This window comes from Pseudophryne corroboree, chromosome 2 (assembly GCF_028390025.1).
Source record: "Pseudophryne corroboree isolate aPseCor3 chromosome 2, aPseCor3.hap2, whole genome shotgun sequence".
NCBI classification, from domain to species: Eukaryota; Metazoa; Chordata; class Amphibia; order Anura; family Myobatrachidae; genus Pseudophryne; species Pseudophryne corroboree.
In genome coordinates, this window is record NC_086445.1 from 376,906,701 (window position 1) to 376,932,157 (window position 25,457).

Here is a 25,457-nt window from a genome sequence, read left to right on the forward strand (position 1 = left end):
CATACACCGACTGGTACACCCAAGGTGTTACCAGCGCGTCCACAGCTATTGCCTGCGGATCTCTTGACCTGGCGCAATACCTGTCCAGTTTTTTGTTGAGGCGAGACGCCATCATGTCCACCATTGGTCTTTCCCAACGGTTTATTAGCATGTGGAAAACTTCTGGATGAAGTCCCCACTCTCCCGGGTGAAGATCGTGTCTGCTGAGGAAGTCTGCTTCCCAGTTGTCCACTCCCGGGATGAACACTGCTGACAGTGCTATCACGTGATTCTCCGCCCAGCGAAGGATCCTGGCAGCTTCTGCCATTGCACTCCTGCTTCTTGTGCCGCCCTGTCTGTTTACATGGGCGACTGCCGTGATGTTGTCCGACTGGATCAACACCGGTCTTCCTTGAAGCAGAGGTTCCGCCTGGCTTAGAGCATTGTAGATTGCTCTTAGTTCCAGAATGTTTATGTGAAGAGACTTTTCCAGGCTCGACCACACTCCCTGGAAGTTTCTTCCTTGTGTGACTGCTCCCCAGCCTCTCAGGCTGGCGTCCGTGGTCACCAGGATCCAATCCTGTATGCCGAATCTGCGGCCCTCCAATAGATGAGCCCTCTGCAACCACCACAGAAGAGATACCCTTGTCCTTGGAGACAGGGTTATCCGCAGGTGCATCTGAAGATGCGTGCATTGATGTACAGACACCTTTCCTGGTTTTAGGAGATTCCTGACCAGGTCGGATAACTCCTTGGCTTTTTCCTCGGGAAGAAAAACCTTTTTCTGAACCGTGCCCAGAATCATCCCTAGGAACAGCAGACGAGTTGTCGGCATTAATTTGGATTTTGGAATATTCAGAATCCATCCGTGCTGCTTTAGCACCTCTTGAGATATTGCTAATCCCATCTCTAGCTGTTCTCTGGACCTTGCCCTTATTAGGAGATCGTCCAAGTATGGGATAATTAATACGCCTTTTCTTCGAAGAAGAATCATCATCTCGGCCATTACCTTTGTAAAGACCCGAGGTGCCGTGGACAAACCAAACGGCAGCGTCTGAAACTGATAGTGACAGTTTTGTACAACGAACCTGAGGTACCCCTGGTGTGAGGGGTAAATTGGAACGTGGAGATACGCATCCTTGATGTCCAAGGATACCATAAAGTCCCCTTCTTCCAGGTTCGCTATCACTGCTCTGAGTGACTCCATCTTGAACTTGAACTTCTTTATGTACAGGTTCAAAGACTTCAGATTTAGAATAGGCCTTACCGAGCCATCCGGCTTCGGTACCACAAATAGAGTGGAATAATACCCCTTCCCTTGTTGTAGAAGAGGTACCTTGACTATCACCTGCTGAGAGTACAGCTTGTGAATGGCTTCCAAAACCGTCTCCCTTTCGGAAGGGGACGTTGGTAAAGCAGACTTCAGGAAACGGCGAGGTGGATCTGTCTCTAATTCCAACCTGTACCCCTGAGATATTATCTGCAGGATCCAGGGATCTACCTGCGAGTGAGCCCACTGCGCGCTGTAATTTTTGAGACGACCTCCCACCGTCCCCGAGTCCGCTTGAGAAGCCCCAGCGTCATGCTGAGGCTTTTGTAGAAGCCGGGGAGGGCTTCTGTTCCTGGGAAGGAGCTGCCTGTTGCTGTTTCTTCCCTCGACCTCTGCCTCGTGGCAGATATGAATAGCCCTTTGCTCTCTTATTTTTAAAGGAACGAAAGGGCTGCGGTTGAAAAGTCGGTGCCTTTTTCTGTTGGGGAGTGACTTGAGGTAGAAAGGTGGATTTCCCGGCTGTAGCCGTGGCCACCAAATCTGATAGACCGACTCCAAATAACTCCTCCCCTTTATACGGCAAAACTTCCATATGCCGTTTTGAATCCGCATCGCCTGTCCACTGTCGCGTCCATAAAGCTCTTCTGGCCGAAATGGACATAGCACTTACCCGTGATGCCAGTGTGCAGATATCCCTCTGTGCATCACGCATATAAAGAAATGCATCCTTTATTTGTTCTAACGACAGTAAAATATTGTCCCTGTCCAGGGTATCAATATTTTCAATCAGGGACTCTGACCAAACTACCCCAGCACTGCACATCCAGGCAGTCGCTATAGCTGGTCGTAGTATAACACCTGCATGTGTGTATATACTTTTTTGGATATTTTCCATCCTCCTATCTGATGGATCTTTAAGTGCGGCCGTCTCAGGAGAAGGTAACGCCACTTGTTTTGATAAGCGTGTTAGCGCCTTGTCCACCCTAGGAGGTGTTTCCCAGCGCTCCCTAACCTCTGGCGGGAAAGGGTATAATGCCAATAATTTCTTTGAAATTATCAGCTTTTTATCAGGGGCAACCCACGCTTCATCACACACGTCATTTAATTCTTCTGATTCAGGAAAAACTATAGGTAGTTTTTTCACACCCCACATAATACCCTGTTTAGTGGTACCTGTAGTATCAGCTAAATGTAACGCCTCCTTCATTGCCAAAATCATATAACGTGTGGCCCTACTGGAAAATACGGTTGATTCGTCACCACTGGAATCAGTGCCTGTGTCTGGGTCTGTGTCGACCGACTGAGGCAAAGGGCGTTTTACAGCCCCTGACGGTGTTTGAGGCGCCTGGACAGGCACTAATTGATTGTCCGGCCGCCTCATGTCGTCAAACGACTGCTTTAGCGTGTTGACACTATCCCGTAATTCCATAAATAAAGGCATCCATTCTGGTGTCGACCCCCTAGGAGGTGACATCCCCATATTTGGCAATTGCTCCGCCTCCACACCAATATCGTCCTCATACATGTCGACACACACGTACCGACACACAGCAGACACACAGGGAATGCTCTAAACGAAGACAGGACCCACTAGCCCTTTGGGGAGACAGAGGGAGAGTCTGCCAGCACACACCAAAAAGCGCTATATATGACAGGGATAGCCTTATAATAAGTGCTCCCTTATAGCTGCTTTATATATATCAAGATATTGCCATTAAATTTGCCCCCCCTCTCTGTTTTACCCTGTTTCTGTAGTGCAGTGCAGGGGAGAGACCTGGGAGCCGTCCTGACCAGCGGAGCTGTGAGAGGAAATGGCGCCGTGTGCTGAGGAGATAGGCCCCGCCCCTTTTTCGGCGGGCTCGTCTCCCGCTATTTTGTGAATACAGGCAGGGGTTAAATATCTCCATATAGCCTCTGGGGGCTATATGTGAGGTATTTTTAGCCTTTATATAGGTTTACATTTGCCTCCCAGGGCGCCCCCCCCCAGCGCCCTGCACCCTCAGTGACTGCGTGTGAAGTGTGCTGAGAGGAAAATGGCGCACAGCTGCAGTGCTGTGCGCTACCTTTAGAAGACTGCAGGAGTCTTCAGCCGCCGATTCTGGACCTCTTCTTACTTCAGCATCTGCAAGGGGGCCGGCGGCGCGGCTCCGGTGACCATCCAGGCTGTACCTGTGATCGTCCCTCTGGAGCTGATGTCCAGTAGCCAAGAAGCCAATCCATCCTGCACGCAGGTGAGTTCACTTCTTCTCCCCTCTGTCCCTCGTTGCAGTGATCCTGTTGCCAGCAGGAATCACTGTAAAATAAAAAACCTAAGCTAAACTTTCTCTAAGCAGCTCTTTATGAGAGCCACCTAGAATTGCACCCTTCTCGGCCGGGCACAAAAATCTAACTGGAGTCTGGAGGAGGGTCATGGGGGGAGGAGCCAGTGCACACCACCTGATCTGGAAAAGCTTTACTTTTTGTGCCCTGTCTCCTGCGGAGCCGCTATTCCCCATGGTCCTTTCAGGAACCCCAGCATCCACTAGGACGATAGAGAAACTACAGCTACTTATTCATAATAGAAAATGATAGTGTTAAGATGCCCACTTGGGCAGCATATTTCATGCCCAAACCAGTGTTGGGCAAGGCAAAATACATGTGGGTCATATGCAAGTGACCCGACTCGGTTGATTTCAGGTGTCAAATTTGTTGCCCGAGACTTGTTAACCCTTGCAAAACTACAGCTAATTATTCATAATGGAAAATTATAGTGTTAAGGTGCCCACTTGGGCAGCGTATTTCATGCCCAAACCAGTGTTGGGCAAGGCAAAATCCATGTGGGTCATATGCAAGTGACCCGATTAAGTTGATTTCAGGTGTCAAATTTTTTGCCCGAGACTCGTTAACCCTTGCAAAACTACAGCTACTTATTCATAATAGTAATTCATAATACTGTGTATATGCCCACCTTGCCAGCGTATTTCATGCCCAGACCAGTGTCGGGCAAGGCAAAATCCATGTGGGTCATATGCAAGTGACCCGACTCAGTTGATTTCAGCTGTCAAAATTGTTGCCCGAGACTCGTTAACCCTTGCAAAACTACAGCTACTTATTCAAAATGGTGAATTATAGTGTATGTGCCCACTTTGCCAGCGTATTTCATGGGCAAACCAGCGTTGGGCAAGCCAAAATACATGTGGGTCATATGAAAGGGACCCTACTTTGTGAATTTCAGGTGTCAAATGTGTTGCCCAAGACTCATTAACCCTTGCAAAACTGAATGATCTGAATAAGAAGCTGGAGCTTGAATAAGAAGTGAATAAGAAGCTGGCCGAATAAGAAGCTAACTTCAGCCTCGTGAAATCTCTGGGACATGCTGAACAGGAATGGAGTTCATGGGAGGATACCACGGAGGAAGCCACTGCTGTCCAAAAAAACATTGCTTCACATTTGAAGTTTGCAAAAGAGCAGCTGAATGTTCCACAGCACTACTGGCAAAATATTCTGTGGACAGATGAAACCAAAGTTGAGTTGTTTGGAAGGACCACACGCTGGTTGGGTCCAAGCGCTGTTTAATCCTGGCAGAAGTACAGCTTCCTGTGCAAAATGACAAAATCTGGTGTCTGTGCTCGCTCTGACACCCATTTTCATGCCCAAATGCTTGTTGGTTAAGGCAAATTACAAGTGGGTGATATGTAAGTGACCACCCTGTGTGGTTTTCAGGTCTCAAATCTGTTGACCAACGCTGTTTAACCCTTGCAGAACTACAGCTATCTTTCAAAATGACTAAATCTGGTGCCTGTGCCCGTTTTACCACCAATTGTGATGCCCAAATGCTTGTTGTTCAAGGCAAATTGCAAGTTGGTGATATGTAAATGACCACCCTGTGTGGTGTTCAATTGTCAAATCTGTTGACCAACACTGTTTAACACTTGCAGAACTACAGTTTCTTATTCAATTACAAAATCTGATGTCTGTGCCCGCTTTACCACCCATTTTCAAGCCCAAATGCTTGCTGGTCAAGGCAAATTGCAAGTGAGTGATATGTAAGTGACCACCCTGATTGAGTTTCTAGTGTCAAATCTTTTGACCAACGCTGTTTAACCCTTGCAGAACTACAGCTTCCAATTCAAAATGATGAAATCTGGTGTCTGTGCCCACTTTAACACCCATTTTCATGCCCAAATCCTTTTTCAGGCTAAATGCAATGTAAATTGGTATAAGGGACACAATGTTTTGTTTATACAATGTTAACTTAGTAATCTATCCTTACTTAAATGTCTTAATATAACATTTTCTGAATAAGAAGCTAGAGCCGAATAATAAGTGAATAAGAAGCGAACTTCAGCCTCGTCCCAATGTCGCTGTTTTCTTCTCTTGTTCATTTGTATATGTACTGTAATTTGTTAGGTGCCGTGGAACAGTCATGGCAGCATATTATTTATTAACAGTTTCCTATACAGCACTGCAAATTCCGTTGCGCTTTACAACTGGACACAATTCGATGACAAAACTGGGTAAAAAACAAACAGTCATGGAGGTAGGAGTGCCCTACTCGCAAGTTTACAATCTATGGGATAAAGGATAATAATAATCTAAAATACAAGGTTTAAGATTTTATGAAATATACATAGAAATTCAATCTACCCCATCATAGTCAATTTGCTATTTATGCAGACCAGAGCGAGGACCATTCCTCTAGTACAGGTCCAGCAGGTTAGTACCAGTACAGATCCAGCAGGTTATACAATCCTATATTTTCAGTCGCTACACAATCCGGCGCCGCGGCACGTCGTCACAGCCATGTGTACAAGATGACTGAACAGCGAACACGTCATCCCCGGCTGAGGAGATGGGAAGCCAAGAGCGGCTCTTTACAGTCTCTTCAGGATAGATCCAATCTCATATCTATACGCGCCGCTGCCATGGAAACCGGTCCGCAAGGCAGCTTCTCTGACCTGAGACCCTACGTACCCGGAAGTAGCGGAGCCGCTGGCCGGAATACCACGCTGGTCTTCTGCTGCTGCGGCCAGTAGCTGCGCACGCAGCCAGCCCCCATCCTGACGTCAGGGCGGGTGACGTGTCTGCGGGGAGAGAAGCAGGAAGTGAATCCTGTGATTGTGGATCCTGCGCTGCTGGTAACGTAATGGCGAGACCGCTGTGCACTGCGCTGCTGGTTCTGCTGCTGGCAGCCACCGCCTCCATCCCGAGGCCCGCAGCAGCCTTCTACCTGCCGGGCCTTGCCCCAGTTGCCTTCTGCGAGACAAAGGACGCCTCTGGGTCTGAGTGTAAGGTGAGCTGTGACTGCGGGGCCCTCCGTACACAAGTTCTACAGTATATAAATGAAAGGCTGAATGAACATCCTGGGACTCCTTCTCTGCAGTGGAGCTAGAAGTACCAGCATGCACGATAACTGATTGACGGCTCTAGCACCCTGTGGGATTGTATAGGCATGGTGTGTGCATGAGCATTCAGCCACTGTTCCTGCACAGATTCATAATCTGCCTCTAGTGTATCATCATAGGATGGTAGGGTCCTTGTGTGTGTGTGTGTGTGTTCTATTTATATGGAGTGCTATCCTATTACAGTATGGGATCTATATGTAAGCAGAGGGTAGCATGGTTCTTCCTAGATGAGGTGGATATAGTTAATAACCCAGCACTCATGATCATGACGGTAAGTACTGAGTTTAGGGTTAGGCTGCGGCAGGGGTGGGTTAGGGTTAAAATAACAAAATCTGTATTGAGTTTGAACATATGGATGCCACTGTCGGCATTCTGACCAGCGGGATCCTGTGCACTGAGATATCAGTACCAACCCAGATGAGGATCTAAGGGACATATGTAGCATTATGTAATGACACAAAAGCAATGGAGAAGCTGCCTATAGCAATCATCTTTGAGGTAGCATTCTATGAAAGTATATCCTATAAAATAAGTGAATTTGATGCTATGCACAACGTCTTCACTAGTTGGTACTTCTCTATAGTCTAAAGCTGGGTACACACTAGACGATATGTCGGGGCGACACATCAGGTACATCGTCTAGTGTGTACCCATGATATCCGTGGGTCGCTATAGACCTCCTCTGGCCCTTCAGCAAAGCCAACTGGGGATGTCACAAGTCCCTCCGCACTCCAGTCGGACACGGCATTGGCAAATGTGTATGCACTGGCCGAATGCTAGGTCCCATTGGCAGCGATGTTGGGCTAGGTACATATCGGTAAGTGTGTACCCACCCTAACACTTTCCAAACCAGTGGAGGATAAATAGGCAAAATTTGTGTCTAATCTCTCTTTGAGGATGGTGCAATTCATTTTCATAAATATACAGGGGGAACCAAAAGTAGGTGGACAGTAGATGGAATAGGGATTGTGAAAGGTAGACTTCAAAGTAAATTGTGATGGACAGCAGTTTGAGCACCGGTATTGCTAAAAAAAAATTCTAGTGCTTTTGTATTGTTTTAGTAAATATAATTCTATATGTAATCTCAAAATAAATTTTATAATTTACTGTCCAACTATTTTTGGATCACCCTGTTATCAGAACTCTGAAGTGAGCTGTGGCCTTTGTAAGAATTTTCTTCCACACCCTTTTCCCAGGAAGTAATTTTAATATAATATGTGAGAGAAAAAAGTGCCTGTCCCAGTTTCTTAAACCTGACTGACCTGTTGCTTACTACTGGTTTGGCAAGTGTCAAACTCTATAGCATACATCGCTGTGGCAATGGCTGGAGTGTTTTATACCACTATGTTTAATCTTTAAAACAAATAAAAAATAAAATAGGTATTCAGGGATATTCAATTAACCCCACGGCTACTTGCCAGCTGAAAATCCCGCGGCACGGGAAAAGGCTATTTAATTAAAGTCTTTTTTTTTTTTTTCCCATGGCCAAAATCAGGGATTACCACGCATAAACTGTGGAATCAATGGGTGTATCACGTGCGCAAACCCCGATTTTACCATTCTCTTGCGGACTTTGCCTGGCAGCTTAAGTCCAACATCGGGGATTCACGCGTAGGGTAATCCCCGCTGATTGAATAGCTCTGTTGCGGCAATTAAGGGTTTAATTGAATATCCCCCATTAAGTGCCATGGTTATACACAATGTTAGACCATGTGGAACTGGCATACAAAAATAAAATAAAAAGTGACAGGCTAGAAAGCAATGAGTTGAAGTGGAAAATGCCTTTGCTCCTGAGAGCTTACAATCTAATGAAGATGGTTTAAATTGAAGAAAACAAAACTATTATTAATGTAACCTTGTTTAGGGAGATGTCATTGGGTCAATATAGCTATACATAAGTATATTTATGGTAGATATGGGTATATTGTGAGGTAGAAGAAAAATAAATTAATAACTTGTACCGTATATGCATAGGAACGTATATTTAAATACATTCTTAGTAAAAACCTGTTGTAAATTCATGTATGTACTTATAGGTGAAATGAGTCGGCTATATAACAGAAAAATATATGCCTAATTCATAGATATATATTATATGGTGAATATATGTTTAATACTAAGGGGCAGATGTATTAAGCCTGGAAAAGTGATAAAAGCAGTGATAAGTGCAAGGTGATAACGCACCAGCCAATCAGCTCCTAACTGTAAATTTACATATTAGAGCTGATTGGCTGGTGCATTATCACCTTGCACTTATCACTGCTATACCACTTCTCCAGGCTTAATACATCTGCCCCCATATTACGTTTCCTGTAAGAATGTACACATTTGGTGGCCAGTGCTGAGAGCTCTAGAATGGCTCACGTGTGTCCCCCAAAACCCCACCACCACTCACTGCTTGTAAGAGCTGTGATCAGGCTACCGGGATACAAGGGGTGTGTGTGTATGGGGGGGGGAGGAGGAGGAGGAGAGGGAGCCTGTGCAGCACTACTGTCGTCAGAGCTTTACACATAAGTGGTGGCCAGAAGAGCTTGGGAAGAGTAACGACTGAGTGGGTCTCATGACAGTGGATGATTGCAGCCCTAACAGCTGGCGGTGGCTGCAGTAAAGGCATTACAGGGTGCCAGCGCTGATGGGCAGAGGCAGGCACTCAGTCACAGGATCTGTGCGATTGGCTGCAGTGAAGAACCACTGCGCCCAACTGCTTTAGAAGCAGGTGGGCGCAGCTACGGGGTAAGAGGGAACTACCCATAGCATAGTCAATTCCTAGCCCAACACAGGATGATGAATTGGGGGAGATGCAGTGCAGCATCAGAGCCAAGAGGCTGTGCTGGTTGGTGTGATCTGAATCCCCAAGACACGGCACCCAACACACACTGTGAAAAGACTTGTATTCAGACAGACACATTATTCACCCTCTGCTTTATGCACAGTGGCAGACTTTTAGCATGCAGTTCAGCAGTTACTGAACTTTCTAGTCTACTGTAGTTACTGAACTTTATAGAATACTATAGTTACTGGCTATTACTGTCAAATAGATTTATGTTATGGCCAGAGGAGGAAATGCTGAATGGATAACTTCATCTATTGATCACACACAGCCCCAGCTATTAGTGTCAACTCCCTATATAGGGAAAGTAGACATGTTTCTCTATGCAACCTCATAGGAAGGAGAGAGACCTCTTGTCTATTGTATACTCTTGAGACAGAAGGATTCATATAGGACTAGTTCAGAGGTTTTTAAACGTCGTCCTCAAGGCACCCCAACAGACCAGGTTTTAAGTATATCCATGTTGGCCACAGGTGACTTAATTAGTATCTCAGTCAATTTGATTTAACCATCTGTGCTTGAGCCATGGATATATTTAAAACCTGGACCGTTTGGGTGCCTTGAGGACCGTGTTTGTGAACTTCTGGACTAGTTTATTCCTACTGCAATGCAATCCAATTCTAGCATCATAAAATAAATAGGACAAGCATGCTTATAGCTGGGAACCCATTCTCTCTCAGTATGGGAGTTATTGGGACATTATCTCTGGCCATCGACAAGTTGTTCCAGTCCTGAGACATTGTTCCAGTACCCCTGCTACAGCAAGGACAAGGTTACTACTCCAGTCTGTTTGTAGTACCAAAACCAGACGGGTCTGTGAGACCCATTTTGAATTTTCAGTCTTTGAATCCTTACCTGAAGGTTTTCAAATTCAAGATAGAATCTTTGAGAGCGGTGATCGCGGGCCTGGAACAACAGGATCGTGTCCCTGGATATCAAGGATGCCTACCTACATATCCCAATTTGGCCTCCTCATCAGGCCTATCTGCGGTTCACCCTACTGAACGATCACTACCAGTTTCAGGCGTTGCCCTTCGGCCTGTCTACAGCTCCAAGAGTGTTCATGAAGGTGATGGCGGAAATGATGTTCCAGCTCAGAGTCCAAGGGGTCAACATTGTCCCTTACCTGGATGATCTCCTGATAAAAGCGAGTTCCAGGGAGCTTCTACTGCTCCATATAGATCGCACTATCCAACTTCTGTCTCACCACGGGTGGATCCTCAATCTACGGAAGTCTCACCTGGAACCGTCTCAAAGGCTCCTGTTTCTGGGTATGAGACTGGATACGGTAGCTCAAAGAGTGTTCCTCCCAAAGGACAAGGTGAGAACACTTCAAGAGATGGTTCGCATGGTTCTCCAACCTGCTCGAGTTTCCATTCATCTTTGCATAAAATTGTTGGGAAAAATGGTGGCCTTGTACGAGGTGATACAGTTCGGAAGTTTCCATGCCAGACCCTTCCAAATGGACATCCTGAACAAGTGGTCCGGTTCACATCTTCAGATGCACCGGATGATTCAGCTGTCACCCCAGGCCAGGATTTCACTCCTGTGGTGGTTACAGTCTTCCAACCTGCTGGAAGGCCGACGTTTCAGGATTCAGGATTATTCCTACTCATGACGGATGCAAGCCTGAGAGGATGGGGAGCTGTCACCCAGGGGGTGCAGTTCCAGGGCAGGTGGTCTGCCCAAGAGGCCCTACTTCTGATCAACATTCTGGAACTTCGGGCGATCTACAATGCTCTGATTCAGGCCTCCCCTCTACTAAGGGATCAGGCGATCCAGGTTCAGTCAGACAATGCCACAGTAGTGGCATACATCAATCGACAGAGAGGGACGAAAAGCAGGGCCTGCATGCGAGAAGTGTCAAAAATACTTCTCTGGGCAGAAAGAAATGCAAGAGCACTGTCCGCAATTCTCATTCTAGGAGTGGACAACTGGGAAGCAGACTTCCTGAGTCTCCACGACCTCCACCTGGGGGAGTGGGGATTATATCCTCAGGTGTTTCAACAGATTGTCGATAGGTGGGCATACCTGCAGATCGACATGATGGCGTCTCGCCTCAACAAGAAGCTTCGCTGCTACTGCTCACGAACCAGAGACCCTCAGGCGAGTGCAGTGGATGCGCTGACGTCGTCTTGGCCTTAACGGTTGGTCTACCTATTTCCTCTGATTCCATTGATCCCAAGGGTGCTCCAGTGGATCAGATATCACAGAGTACAAGCAATCCTGACTGTGCCAGATTGGCCCCCAAGGGCGTGGTACGCAGCTCTTCTGGACATGTCCATAGAGGACCGTTGGCCTCTGCCTCTAAAAAAGGATCTTCTTCAGCAAAGACCGTTCGTCTACCCGGATTTATGGTGGCTTTGTTTAACGGCATGGAAGTTAAGCAGAACATCCTAGCTCACAAAGGGCTTTCCGAAAAAGTAATTGCCACTATGGTGCAAGTCAGAAAACCTGTGACGTCAAAACACTATCATCATATCTGGAGGAGATATGTGTCTTGGTGCGAGGAACGCACTTATCCACCTGCAAAGTTTCACTTGGTACGTTTCCTACAGGCTGGTGTGGATAAGGGCTTACGTCTGGGCTCCGTTAAGGTCCAGATTTCAGCTCTCTCAATTTTCTTTCAGAAGAAAATTGGCTGTGTTGCCAGAAGTTCAGACCTTCTTACAAGGGGTGTTCCACATACAACCTCCCTTTGTGCCGCCTGCGGCACCCTGAGCTTTGGATGTAGTGTTGAAATTTCTGCAGTCCTCCTGGTTTGAGCCTGTGATGACGGTAGAAGAAAAGTACCTCACATGGAAGACCGTGATGTTATTGGCCCTGGCTTCTGCTAGACGTGTCTCAGAATTGGGAGCCTTATTGTGTAAAAGTCCCTACTTGGTCTTTTACAAGGACAGAGCGGAGCTCCGGGCAAGACAGCAGTTCCTGCCGACGGTTGTCTCTGCATTCTACCTGAATCAGCCTATTGTGGTTCCGTCCTGTTCTGACGCTTCGGCTCCTCCGGAGTCTTTGGATGTTGTGCATGCTTTGAAGATATATGTCGGCTGCACAGCTCAGGTCAGAAAGATGGACTCCTTATTCGTGCTTTATGATGCACAGAAAAAGGGTTGTCCTGCTTCAAAGCAGACCATTGCTCGTTGGATTAGGCTTACTATCCAGCAGTCCTATGTGTCGGCAGCCTTACCTGCTCCTCAGTCTCTGAAGGCCCACTCTACAAGGTCAGTGGGCTCTTCCTGGGCGGCTGCCCGTGGAGTCTCGGCCTTGCAACTATTCCGAGCGTCTACCTGGTCGGGGAAGAACACTTTTGTGAAATTCTACGAATTTGATACCCTGGCCAAAGAGGATACCCAGTTTGGGCAGGCGGTGCTACAGTAGTCTCCGCACGTTCCCGCCCATTCTGGAAGCTTTGGGACATCCCCATCGTACTAAATCTGTCCCCATTATCCCTCATGGATGTTAGAGAAAAATATATTTTTTGGCCACCTGACGGAGCAATTTCATTGTTTTGTCAATCGGCCTTTTACTGCATTACTCATTGCGCTCGGTCGTGACTGCATTACTCATCGCGCTCGGTCGTGACTGCATTACTCATCGCGCTCACATGCACTGGGTTTAGATGCATACATCAGTTAATACCATGGAAAGTCCTGTGTAGCGCACCCAAAAAGCAGTTTTGTTGCCCCGTTGCTGATTTCTGCTGCCACTTTAGGCTGCGAGCAGAAATCATGCAGTCATGCCCCAACAGCACAACAATTGAGGGGCTCAGTGGAAAGAGAGGCACATGCCACAAAATTACTTTTTTACTTTTCAACTAGATATGTCTTAAAATAGGATTTTAAATACTTACCGGTAAAGCCTTTTCTCATAGTCCATAAAGGGATATTGGGGACCGATATTTAGTACGACAGGGTATAGATTGATCCAAAGGAGCCAGTGCACTTTAAATTTCTTCAACTGGGTGTGCTGGCTCCTCCCCTCTATGCCCCCTCCCACAGGCAGTTATAGGTAAAACAGTGCCCGAAGGAGAAAAGACATACTTGAGAGAAGGACCATGACAACAATTAGTGTGGTGAGATTTACACACCAGCACACCATAACATAACCTGGCCAGCAACGGCTGGCAACAGAAAACAGCAACAGCTGAACAGGTAACACATAACAGATAACCTGCAGAAAGTCACCGCACAGAGGCGGGCGCCCAATATCCCTTATGGACTACGAGAAAAGGATTTACCAGTAGGTATTTAAAATCCTATATTTCCACCTTGCTGTGGGCAACATCCCATCTTAATTATAGTAAATTTACCCCATGGTTTCCAGAACTGGACATGACATTCCAGATGAGGCTATACCAATGACCTATACAGTGATAGTTGGTCTGTATCTTTCTTCACAGGTCTTTCATGCTCTGTGGGGTCGATTCTATTCGGCAACTTAAGAATAGCGCCGGGAATTAGCTCCCGACGCTATTCAATTCAGCTGCTAGTGACCCGCAATTGTCGGGAATTCTTCTCTCATCCCCGGGGGATGAGAGAAGAAACCCGACAAAAGTGCTGCCTCGCGGCCGGCGCGAGGCTGATTCTGTCGGGAATCAGCATCGCCGCGGGTAGTTAAGTCGGAGAATGCCCGTTCTCCCGACAAAACTACCTGTTAAGTCGGCGAGAACGGGACATCGCCGACTTAACTGGAGCTGAATTGAATAGCGTCGGGAGCTAATTCCCGGCGCTATTCTTAAGTTGCCGAATAGAATCGACCCCTGTGATATTTAAACACTTGGATATTATTTTGAAACCTTTTCCTATATGGGTCATATCTTTATGAAGGCATGGTTTTGCCTTGTAAGTGATTGCCCCTTTAAAAAACTGTCCGAGTTTAGCCAGCATACCGCACGTCCGCCGAACTCGGCCATCATTACATCTGGCCCATTATTTGAAGTTGTGGTTCTTTTATCCATGAAAGATTACTTTTTTTGTCTGGGACAATTTGTTTGTCATGTAATACAGAAAGGCTGTTGACTTTTTAGGGTTGTGATAAAAGCTGTTGAATTTTGTTTGAGGGCAGGAAAATGTCTGTCTGCAAAACAGACTTGGTTAGGGTGTGTACACACGGTGAGATCTTTGCTATGCCCGATTTTTACTTGCGATTTCCTTTGAACTCCCCGGAGCCCAGATAGCACAGATTTTGACTAACTTTTCTTGAGATATGGACTATGTGTGCTTACGATTTTGGCTTATGTGAGATGTCATTGACATGTGAGATGAACTAGATAGTACACCGATCTAGCAAGGATTGACTTGCCTGCACAGTCTATCTTTTCTTGCGATGCCGACCTGGCGGGACCACGCATCGGGATCGCAAGGTGACTTTCACCTTGCGATCTGCACTAACTTTTGTTGCGATTTCCGACTATATAATCAAAATCGAAAGAAAATATCTCATCGTGAGTACACACCCAGAGTTTGGGCATTTAGTAAAGGCTGGTCAAGCGGTCCTGGGTATGTATATGTATGTATGTATATGTGTGTGTGTATATGTATGTATATATATGTATGTATATATATATATATATATATATATATATATATATATATATATATATATATATATATATATATATATATATAATAAAATAAGGAGAGCGCACCAGTGAATAATAGTAAAAAGCAACAATTTACTTGTGTAAATATCCACGTACATCAAGGTTCACATTCAAGCACTTAGCCACTTCTCCGATAACCTCCTCCGCAACGATGTAATTCAGTCAGTGGGGTATTTTTCCGGAGATGCCGTCTGCTCTGTCTCAGGCGGAAGACAGGATTCGTCTTGCACTTGTAAGCCACGTCCAACGCGTTTCGTCACTAGAGGACTTCGTCAGGAGCTATGACGGCATCTCCGGAAAAATACCCCACTGACTGAATTACATCGTTGCGGAGGAGGTTATCGGAGAAGTGGCTAAGTGCTTGAATGTGAACCTTGATGTACGTGGATATTTACACAAGTAAATTGTTACTTTTTACTATTATTCACTGGTGCGCTCTCCTTATTTTATTATCTAGAAATTTGTGGCTCCTGGCAGGAGTGGAAGAGCAGGCACCTCATGTGTTTGACCTAACAAACTCTGGACTAAACAAAGTGTGCGCGGATCTAAATTGTATATTTTTCATATATATATATATATATATATATATATATATATATATATATATATATATATATATATATATATATATATATATATATATATATATATATATTTATATTAGAGAGAGGGGGGAGGACACAGTCCAGGTCTTGAAGGCCTGTAGCCTCAGAGAAGGCTAATCAGTGCTAACCTGCATAGGTGTGATAAAAGCCTGTCAGCCTGGACAGGAACTCTCTCATTGCCTGGGGATCAAGCAGCTGGTTTATAGAGAGAGAGACACCATTACTGCCTGAAGTGAGTGCTGTTTTGGTGAGTTGGACAGTAGATCCTTTTCACGCAATGAGAGGAAAAACTTATGTATAGTTAGTGCCCAGATGGGCTAGGATTTATGTTTTGTTTTGCGTTTGCTGCAAATAAAAATAGCTGCGGCTATTTGTACTAAATACCATTGACTGGTGTATTCCTATTTGGGGCTGGTGCAGAAAGTGCTCGGTCTATCCCAGGAGACTGCATCCATACCCTGATCTGCTCACAGCAGGTTGAATACCTTTTCAAGCTGCTGTATTAAATAAAATAAAAAAAATGTTGACTTTATATTAAAATAAGGTTGTGCTTTAGAATTAACACACATTATTGAATTATCATTGTCTAGTTCACCTTAAATTATAAATCCGTTGAAATCTAAAATTATAGCTTTAGGTACTTTTTCATAGAATTATTATTATTATTATTATTTTTAAACAAACAAACAAAATGCTAAAATGTAACTTATGGGCCCTACAGACATGCCGATCCGCCACCGAGGGCCCCCGTCACGCGGCTCCATTGAAGTGCAGGCAAATGTGGACGAGATCGTCCATATTGGCCTGCATGCACAGCCGACGGGGGACCAGCGATGAACGAGCGCGGGGCCGCGCATCGTTCATCGCTGGAGCCTCCACACTGAAAGATATGAACGAGATCGTTCATATCTTTCAAACAAATCGGCCAGTGTGTAGGGCCTATTAATGTGGGTGTTTTGTTCACCAGAGCAGTTGTGTTCCCTGAATGTAATGGACCCACACAACTCTGTACTCCACTTGTGTTAGTAGTGTTATGCTAAGCATTACTACAAAGGCTTCTCACATGGACAAAATGTCTTGTAAAAATACAGAAACTCGCTGAATATTTCTTGTAAATCAGTAGAATAAGTCAATCAACCATCTCTGATTATTAGCTTACACTAGAAAAGTTTTTTTATAATTGTAAAGTGTTGAATGAATATCAATAAATCAGTAATGGAGACTTTCAGCAAACACTAACATTTTTTTTTTTTTTTTTTATGTTTCGTCTTTTAAGCTGTGGCAAATTGGCACTTTAGTAAGGGCAATAGGCATTTTAACTAAAAATGTATTTGCAAGATTTGACTTAAAATCTCTTTTTAACAAACATTAAGGGGGAATTCAACTGTTTTGTGGGTGGCCAAATGTAACTGGTGCTCATTGGAGCAATTTAGGTGTGTGTGTGTGTGTGTCACCCACATAGGGCACGTGTGTGCACCCAGAAGTACCGGGTTTAGTTACAAGAAGCATCTATACCCATCTAAAGTACTGCTTTGGGTGCTCAAGCTGCCCTTATTGCACCTCAGGAGGCTGTGAGCTGTATTGTGCCCTCCCACGGCTACCGTGGCAGCCGTGAGGTAAAACAATTGAATCGCCCCCTAAATGTGAAATATAGTTGGCTTCTGAAGATATTTATTTATTTATTTTTTTTTTTAATCTGCAAAGGTTTGCAATATTACTATGTACATTTTAGGTCTGGTGCTTTCATAATTATGTTTTTACATCCAAGTATATTTTTGTGTAGTTTGTTTGCATACTGATTATAAACCCTTACCTCTTGCAGTCTGAAATCGAGGTGTTCGTGAACCGACTGGACTCGGTAGAATCTGTTCTCCCTTATGAATATGCTGCGTAAGTGTGTTCTATAGAATACTGTAAACTCAAACATATGTCTGTAATATGTGTAAATTGCGCTATAGCAAATGAGCTGATCATAATAGATTTTACATTTACAAAAATACTTTATTATTATTATTATTATTATTATTATTACTACTACTACTTTTGTATGCCCTAATAGAAGTTGTCGGACATATCTTACTCAGCGAACAGAGTCTTTTGGTATATTCATTGTAGTTTACACAATTTGTCTTGGACATCATACAATATTTTAAATGTCTCAAATTACGCCTTTTATTTTTCTTTGTTTTTTAAATAAACTATTCTAAAGGTGCATACACACGGAGAGATTTTGACTGAGCGATTTCCCTCGAACTGGCAATAGGAGATTTTGACTAACTTTTCCAGCGATTTTGGCTATGGCCGATTTTGGCTAACTCATTCAAGCAAGGGGATGCTTTTTCTTTTCCAGCGACCAAGCCAAAACTGACTTGCCTGCACAGTCTATTTTTAGCAGCGATAGCGACCTGGCGGGGACGCGCATCGCTATCGCTGGCTGTGTACACATGGAGAGATATGCACTAACTTTCTGAGCGATTTTGACTATATAGTCAAAATCTCTCGGTTATATCTCTCCGTGTGTATGCACCTTAACCTTTGTGCTTATTTCGGGAAATAGTGTCTTGGATTAGATATTCCGTATGTAGCTAATGGCTTTTTGCTTTGCATTTGTTCAAAGTGTTGTATGTGCCAAATTATGTATTCGTTTTTGCTGTGCCTGTTTTTAAGTGCTGTCAAACTTGGGGGGTAATTAAGACCTGATCGCTACTCACAGCCTGCGATCAGGTCCGAGCGGTGCATGCATATGCACCGCAATGCGCAGGCACATTGGACGACTGCAGCGGGCATCGCTGCATAGCATCGGGATGGTGCGAAAAAAGCGATCACACAGGTGATCGTAAGGAGATTGACAGGTAGAGGGCGTTTGTAGGTGGCAACTTACCGCTTTCTGGGAGTGTCTGGAAAAACACAGGCGTGTCCAAGCGTTGGAAGGGAGGGTGTCTGACGTGAATTCCAGTCCCGGACAGGCTGATGTGATCGCAGCGGCTGAGTAAGTCCTGGGTTGCACAAAAACTGCACACAATAAGTTTGTGCAGCTCTGCTACACATGCGTTCACACACTTGCACAGCACAAATACACTCCCCCTGTAGGCGGCGACTATCTGATCGCAGGACAGCATAAATCTCTGCCCAGCAATCAGGTCTGAATTAGGCCCTTAATGTTGAAGATTCTGACAGGTAAAAATCTGTATGTATGTATGTATATATGTGTGTATGTATATATGTGTTTGTGTAGCGATATAGATAGATATATTTCTTCCGTCGCACCCTCGTTCGCCAACAGTTATATGTGGGAGGTGGAGAAAAGCCTCTTCTTTGAAGAGACGTCAATTTCCAACTCTCTATGTCTCTATTATAGATTCATAGATGACTTGTTACTTTTCTGGAAACAAGATGTAAGCAGGTTGGAAAAGATTATTGATATGCAGAATGCGTCTGATAGCCCTATCACGAAAGATACGCATAAAATATGTTTCTCTGACGTCCTAGTGGATGCTGGGAACTCCGAAAGGACCATGGGGAATAGCGGCTCCGCAGGAGACTGGGCACAACTAAAGAAAGCTTTTAGGTCACCTGGTGTGCACTGGCTCCTCCCACTATGACCCTCCTCCAAGCCTCAGTTAGATTTTGTGCCCGGCCGAGGTTGGATGCACACTAGGGGCTCTCCTGAGCTTCTAGAAAGAAAGTATATAATTAGGTTTTTTATTTTACAGTGAGACCTGCTGGCAACAGGCTCACTGCAGCGAGGGACTAAGGGGAGAAGAAGCGAACCTACCTGCTTGCAGCTAGCTTGGGCTTCTTAGGCTACTGGACACCATTAGCTCCAGAGGGATCGACCGCATGGAACTGGCCTTGGTGTTCGGTCCCGGAGCCGCGCCGCCGTCCCCCTTACAGAGCAAGAAGCAAGAAGGGGTCCGGAAAATCGGCGGCAGAAGACATCAGTCTTCACCAAGGTAGCGCACAGCACTGCAGCTGTGCTCCATTGCTCCTCATGCACACTTCACACTCCGGTCACTGAGGGTGCAGGGCGCTGGGGGGGGGGGGGGGGCGCCCTGAGCAGCAATAAAAACACCTTGGCTGGCAAAAATACCACAATATATAGCCCCAGAGGCTATATATGTGATAATTACCCCTGCCAGAATCCATAGAAATGCGGGAGAAAAGTCCGCGAAAAAGGGGCGGAGCTATCTCTCTCAGCACACTGGCGCCATTTTCTCTTCACAGTGCAACTGGAAGACAGCTCCCCAGGCTCTCCCCTGTAGTTTTCAGGCGCAAAGGGTTAAAAAGAGAGGGGGGTCACTAAATTTAGGCGCAATATTGTATATACAAGCAGCTATTAAGAAAAATTCACTCAATATAGTGTTAATCCCTAAATTATATAGCGCTCTGGTGTGTGCTGGCATACTCTCTCTCTGTCTCCCCAAAGGGCTGTGTGGGGTCCTGTCCTCAGTCAGAGCATTCCCTGTGTGTGTGCGGTGTGTCGGTACGGCTGTGTCGACACATTTGATGAGGAGGCTTATGTGATGACAGAGCAGATGCCGATAAATGGGATGTCGCCCCCTGTGGGGCCGACACCAGAGTGGATGGATAGGTGGAAGGTATAAACCGACAGTGTCAACACCTTACATAAAAGGCTGGATGACGTAACAGCTATGGGACAGCCGGCTTCTCAGCCCGCGCCTGCCCAGGCGTCTCAAAGGCCATCAGGGGCTCAAAAACGCCCGCTCCCTCAGATGGCAGACACAGATGTCGACACGGAGTCTGACTCCAGAGTCGACGAGGTTGAGGCATATACACAATCCACTAGGAACATCCGTTACATGATCCTGGCAATAAAAAATGTGTTACACATTTCTGACATTAACCCAAGTACCACTAAAAAAGGGTTTTATGTTTGGGGAGAAAAAGCAGGCAGTGTTTTGTTCCCCCATCAAATGAGTGAATGAAGTGTGAAAAAGCGTGGGTTCCCCCGATAAGAAACTGGTAATTTCTAAAAAGTTACTGATGGCGTACCCTTTCCCGCCAGAGGATAAGTTACGCTGGGAGATATCCCCTAGGGTGGATAAGGCGCTCACACGTTTGTCAAAAAAGGTGGCACTGCCGTCTTAGGATACGGCCACTTTGAAGGTACCTGCTGATAAAAAGCAGGAGGCTATCCTGAAGTCTGTATTTACACACTCGGGTACTAGACTGAGACCTGCAGATAGTACTGCTGCAGCGTGGTCTGTAACCCTGTCAAACAGGGATACTATTTTGCGAACATAAGACGTCGTCTTATATATGAGGGATGCACAGAGGGATATTTTGCCGGCTGGCATCCAGAATGAATGCAATGTCCATTCGGTCAGGAGGTTATTAGAGACCCGACACTGGACAGGTGATGCTGACTTTAAAAGGCACATAGAGCCTTATAAGGGTGAGGAATTGTTTGGGGATGGTCTCTGGGACCTCGTATCCACAGCAACAGCTGGGAAGGAAAAAATTTTACCTCAGGTTTCCTCACAGCCTCAGAAAGCACTGTATTATCAGGTACAGTCCTTTCGGCTTCAGAAATGCAAGCGTGTAAAACGAGGGAAGAGGGAAAAAGCTGCACCAGTCAGCCAGTTCCCAGAATCAAAATTCTTCCCCCGCTTCCTCTGAGTCCACCGCATGACGGGGGGGCTCCACAGGCGTAGCCAGGTACGGTGGGGGGCCGCCTCAAAAATTTCAGCGATCAGTGGGCTCGCTCACAGGTGGATCCCTAGATCCTTCAAGTAGTATTTCAGGGGTACAAGCTGGAATTCGAGCCGTCTCCCCCCCGCCGTTTCCTCAAATCTGCCTTGCCGACAAGTCCCTCAGGCAGGGAGACTGTGCTAGAGGCAATTCACAAGCTGTATTCCCAGCAGGTGATAGTCAAGGTGCCCCTACTTCAACAAGGACGGGGTTACTATTCCACATACCGAAACCAGACGGTTCGGTGAGACCCATTTTATATTTGAAATCCTTGAACACATACATAAAAAAATTCAAGTTCAAGATGGAATCGCTCAGGGCGATTATTGCAAGCCTGGAGGAGGGGGATTACATGGTATCCCTGGACATCAAGGAGGCTTACCTACATGTCCCCATTTACCATCCTCACCAGGAGTACCTCAGATTTGTGGTACAGGATTGCCATTACCAATTCCAAACACTGCCGTTTGGACTGTCCACGGCACCGAGGGTCTTTACCAAGGTAATGGCAGAAATGATTATACTCCTTCGAGAAAGGAAGTTTTAATTATCCCGTACTTGGACGATCTCCTTATAAAGGCGAGGTCCAAGGAGCAGTTGCTGGTCGGAGTAGCACTATCTCGGGAAGTGCTACAACAGCACGGATGGATTCTATACATTCCAAAGTCACAGCTGGTTCCTACCACACACCTACTGTTCCTGGGGATGGTTCTGGACACAGAACAGAAAAAAGTGTTTCTCCCGCAGGAGAAAGCCAAGGAGCTGTCATCTCTAGTCAGAGACCTCCTGAAACCAAAACAGGTATCAGTGCACCACTGCACACGAGTCCTGGGAAAAATGGTAGCTTCTTACGAAGCAAAATTCCATTCGGCAGGTTCCATGCAAGAACCTTTCAGTGGGACCTCTTGGACAAGTGGTCGGAATCGCATCCTCAGATGCATCGGCTGATAACCCTGTCTCCAAGGACCAGGGTATCTCTACTGTGGTGGCTGCAGAGTGCTCATCTTCAAGAGGGCCGCAGATTCGGCATACAGGACTGGGTCCTGGTAACCACGGATGCCAGTCTTCGAGGCTGGGGGGCAGTCACACAGGGAAGAAATTTCCAAGGACTTTGGTCAAGTCGGGAGTCGTCCCTACACATAAATATTCTGGAACTGAGGGCCATTTACAATGCCCTAAGTCTGGCAAGGCCTCTGCTTCAAAACCAGCCGGTACTGATCCAATCAGACAACATCACGGCAGTCGCCCATGTAAACCGACAGGGCGGCATAAGAAGCAGGATGGTGATGGCAGAAGCCACAAGGATTCTCCGATGGGCGGAAAATCACGTCTTAGCAGTGTCAGCAGTGTTCATTCCGGGAGTGGACAACTGGGAAGCAGACTTCCTCAGCGGACACGACCTACACCCGGGAGAGTGGGGACTTCATCCAGAAGTCTTCCAACTTTTGGTAAACCGTTGGGAAAGGCCACAGGTGGACATGATGGCGTCCCGCCTAAACAAAAAACTAGAGAGATATTGCGCCAGGTCAAGGGACCCTCAGGCGATAGCTGTGGACGCTCTAGTGACACCGTGGGTGTACCAGTCAGTTTGTGTTCCCTCCTCTGCCTCTCATACCAAGGGTACTGAGAATAATAAGAAAACGAGGAGTAAGAACAATACTCGTGGTTCCGGATTGGCCAAGACGAGCGTGGTACCCGGAACTTCAAGAGATGATCTCAGAGGACCCATGGCCTCTGCCGCTCAGACAGGATCTGCTACAGCAGGGGCCCTGTCTGTTCCAAGACTTACCGCGGCTGCGTTTGACGGCAGGGCGGTTGAACGCCGGATCCTGAAGGAAAAGGGCATTCCGGAGGAAGTCATTCCTACGCTGATTAAAGCCAGGAAAGATGTAACTGCAAAGCATTATCACCGCATATGGCGGATGTATGTTGCTTGGTGTGAGGCCAAAAAGGCCCCAACAGAGGAATTTCAACTGGGTCGATTTCTGCATTTCCTACAAGCAGGAGTGACTATGGGCCTGAAATTAGGCTCCATTAAGGTACAGATCTCGGCTCTGTCGATTTTCTTCCAGAAAGAACTAGCTTCACTACCTGAAGTTCAGACGTTTGTTAAGGGAGTGCTGCATATTCAGCCCCCTTTTGTGCCTCCAGTGGCACCTTGGGATCTCAACGTGGTGTTGAGTTTCTTAAAATCACATTGGTTTGAGCCACTTAAAACCGTGGATCTAAAATATCTCACGTGGAAAGTGGTCATGTTATTGGCCTTGGCTTCAGCCAGGCGTGTGTCAGAATTGGCGGCTTTGTCATGTAAAAGCCCTTATCTGATTTTCCATATGGATAGGGCAGAATTGAGGACTCGTCCCCAGTTTCTCCCTAAGGTGGTATCAGCTTTTCACTTGAACCAACCTATTGTGGTGCCTGCGGCTACTAGGGACTTGGAGGATTCCAAGTTGCTGGACGTAGTCAGGGCCTTGAAAATTTATGTTTCCAGGACGGCTAGAGTCAGGAAAACTGACTCGCTATTTATCCTGTATGCACCCAACAAGCTGGGTGCTCCTGCTTCTAAGCAGACTATTGCTCGCTGGATTTGTAGCACAATTCAGCTGGCGCATTCTGCGGCTGGACTGCCGCATCCTAAATCAGTAAAAGCCTATTCCATAAGGAAGGTGGGCTCATCTTGGGCGGCTGCCCGAGGGGTCTCGGCTTTACAACTTTGCCGAGCTGCTACTTGGTCAGGGGCAAACACGTTTGCAAAATTCTACAAATTTGATACCCTGGCTGAGGAGGACCTAGAGTTCTCTCATTCGGTGCTGCAGAGTCATCCGCACTCTCCCGCCCGTTTGGGAGCTTTGGTATAATCCCCATGGTCCTTACGGAGTCCCCAGCATCCACTAGGACGTCAGAGAAAATAAGATTTTACTCACCGGTAAATCTATTTCTCGTAGTCCGTAGTGGATGCTGGGCGCCCGTCCCAAGTGCGGATTGTCTGCAATACTTGTACATAGTTATTGTTAACTAAAGGGTTATTGTTGAGCCATCTGTTGAGAGGCTCAGTTGTTTTCATACTGTAAAACTGGGTATGGTATCACGAGTTATACGGTGTGATTGGTGTGGCTGGTAAGAGTCTTACCCGGGATTCAAAATCCTTCCTTATTATGTCAGCTCGTCCGGGCACAGTGTCCTAACTGAGGCTTGGAGGAGGGTCATAGTGGGAGGAGCCAGTGCACACCAGGTGACCTAAAAGCTTTCTTTAGTTGTGCCCAGTCTCCTGCGGAGCCGCTATTCCCCATGGTCCTTTCGGAGTTCCCAGCATCCACTACGGACTACGAGAAATAGATTTACCGGTGAGTAAAATCTTATTTTCTTGGATATTCTTATTGAAGTCTGAGGGAGTCAGATTCAGACATCACTTTACACGAAACCCACTGACCGCAACACAGTGCTACACGCCGACAGCTTTCATCCTAAAACCACCGTTCGGGGACTTCCCTATTCGCAGTTGCTGAGGGTGTGTAGAAACAACAGTGATCCCGTCGTTAGGGAAAAGAAACTAGATACTATGGTACAACAACTTTCAGGAAAGAGGTTACTCCAGTACAGAACTCTGCAAAGCACGAAAGAGAGCATTAGCAAATTGTCAACAAAGTACTAATCCAAAGGTCCCCAAAAAATGCAGTACTGTGACATGGGTGAATGAGTACAATACCCAGAGTCCACACACCCTTAAAAAGGCAAAGGAGCTATGGAAAATTGTCGCCACCGACCCTGATTTGGGCTGTTTCCATAAAAGCCGACTAATGCCCAGTTATGTCCGGGGCAAAAATGTAAAAAAATTTGAAGGATTTACTAGTAAAAACTGATGTAACTTGCTTTTTGGATAATCAGACACCTAAGCACTTTTTCTCTATCGTCCTAGTGGATGCTGGGGTTCCTGAAAGGACCATGGGGAATAGCGGCTCCGCAGGAGACAGGGCACAAAAAGTAAAGCTTTTCCAGATCAGGTGGTGTGCACTGGCTCCTCCCCCCATGACCCTCCTCCAGACTCCAGTTAGATTTTTGTGCCCGGCCGAGAAGG

General features: G+C 46.2%; 1 protein-coding gene across 1 annotated transcript in view; it reads left to right on the top strand.

The window, feature by feature from the left end:
• The first annotated feature begins 6,195 nt into the window (after nucleotides 1-6,195).
• The window catches only part of TM9SF2 (transmembrane 9 superfamily member 2), a 144,796-nt gene continuing 125,534 nt past the window's right edge, over nucleotides 6,196-25,457 (top strand). The window contains exons 1-2 of the mRNA XM_063953226.1: nucleotides 6,196-6,521; nucleotides 17,493-17,560. Of these exons, the coding sequence (XP_063809296.1) occupies nucleotides 6,375-6,521; nucleotides 17,493-17,560 (215 nt within the window). The 5' untranslated portion in view covers nucleotides 6,196-6,374. The remainder of the gene's footprint in view (nucleotides 6,522-17,492; nucleotides 17,561-25,457) is intronic.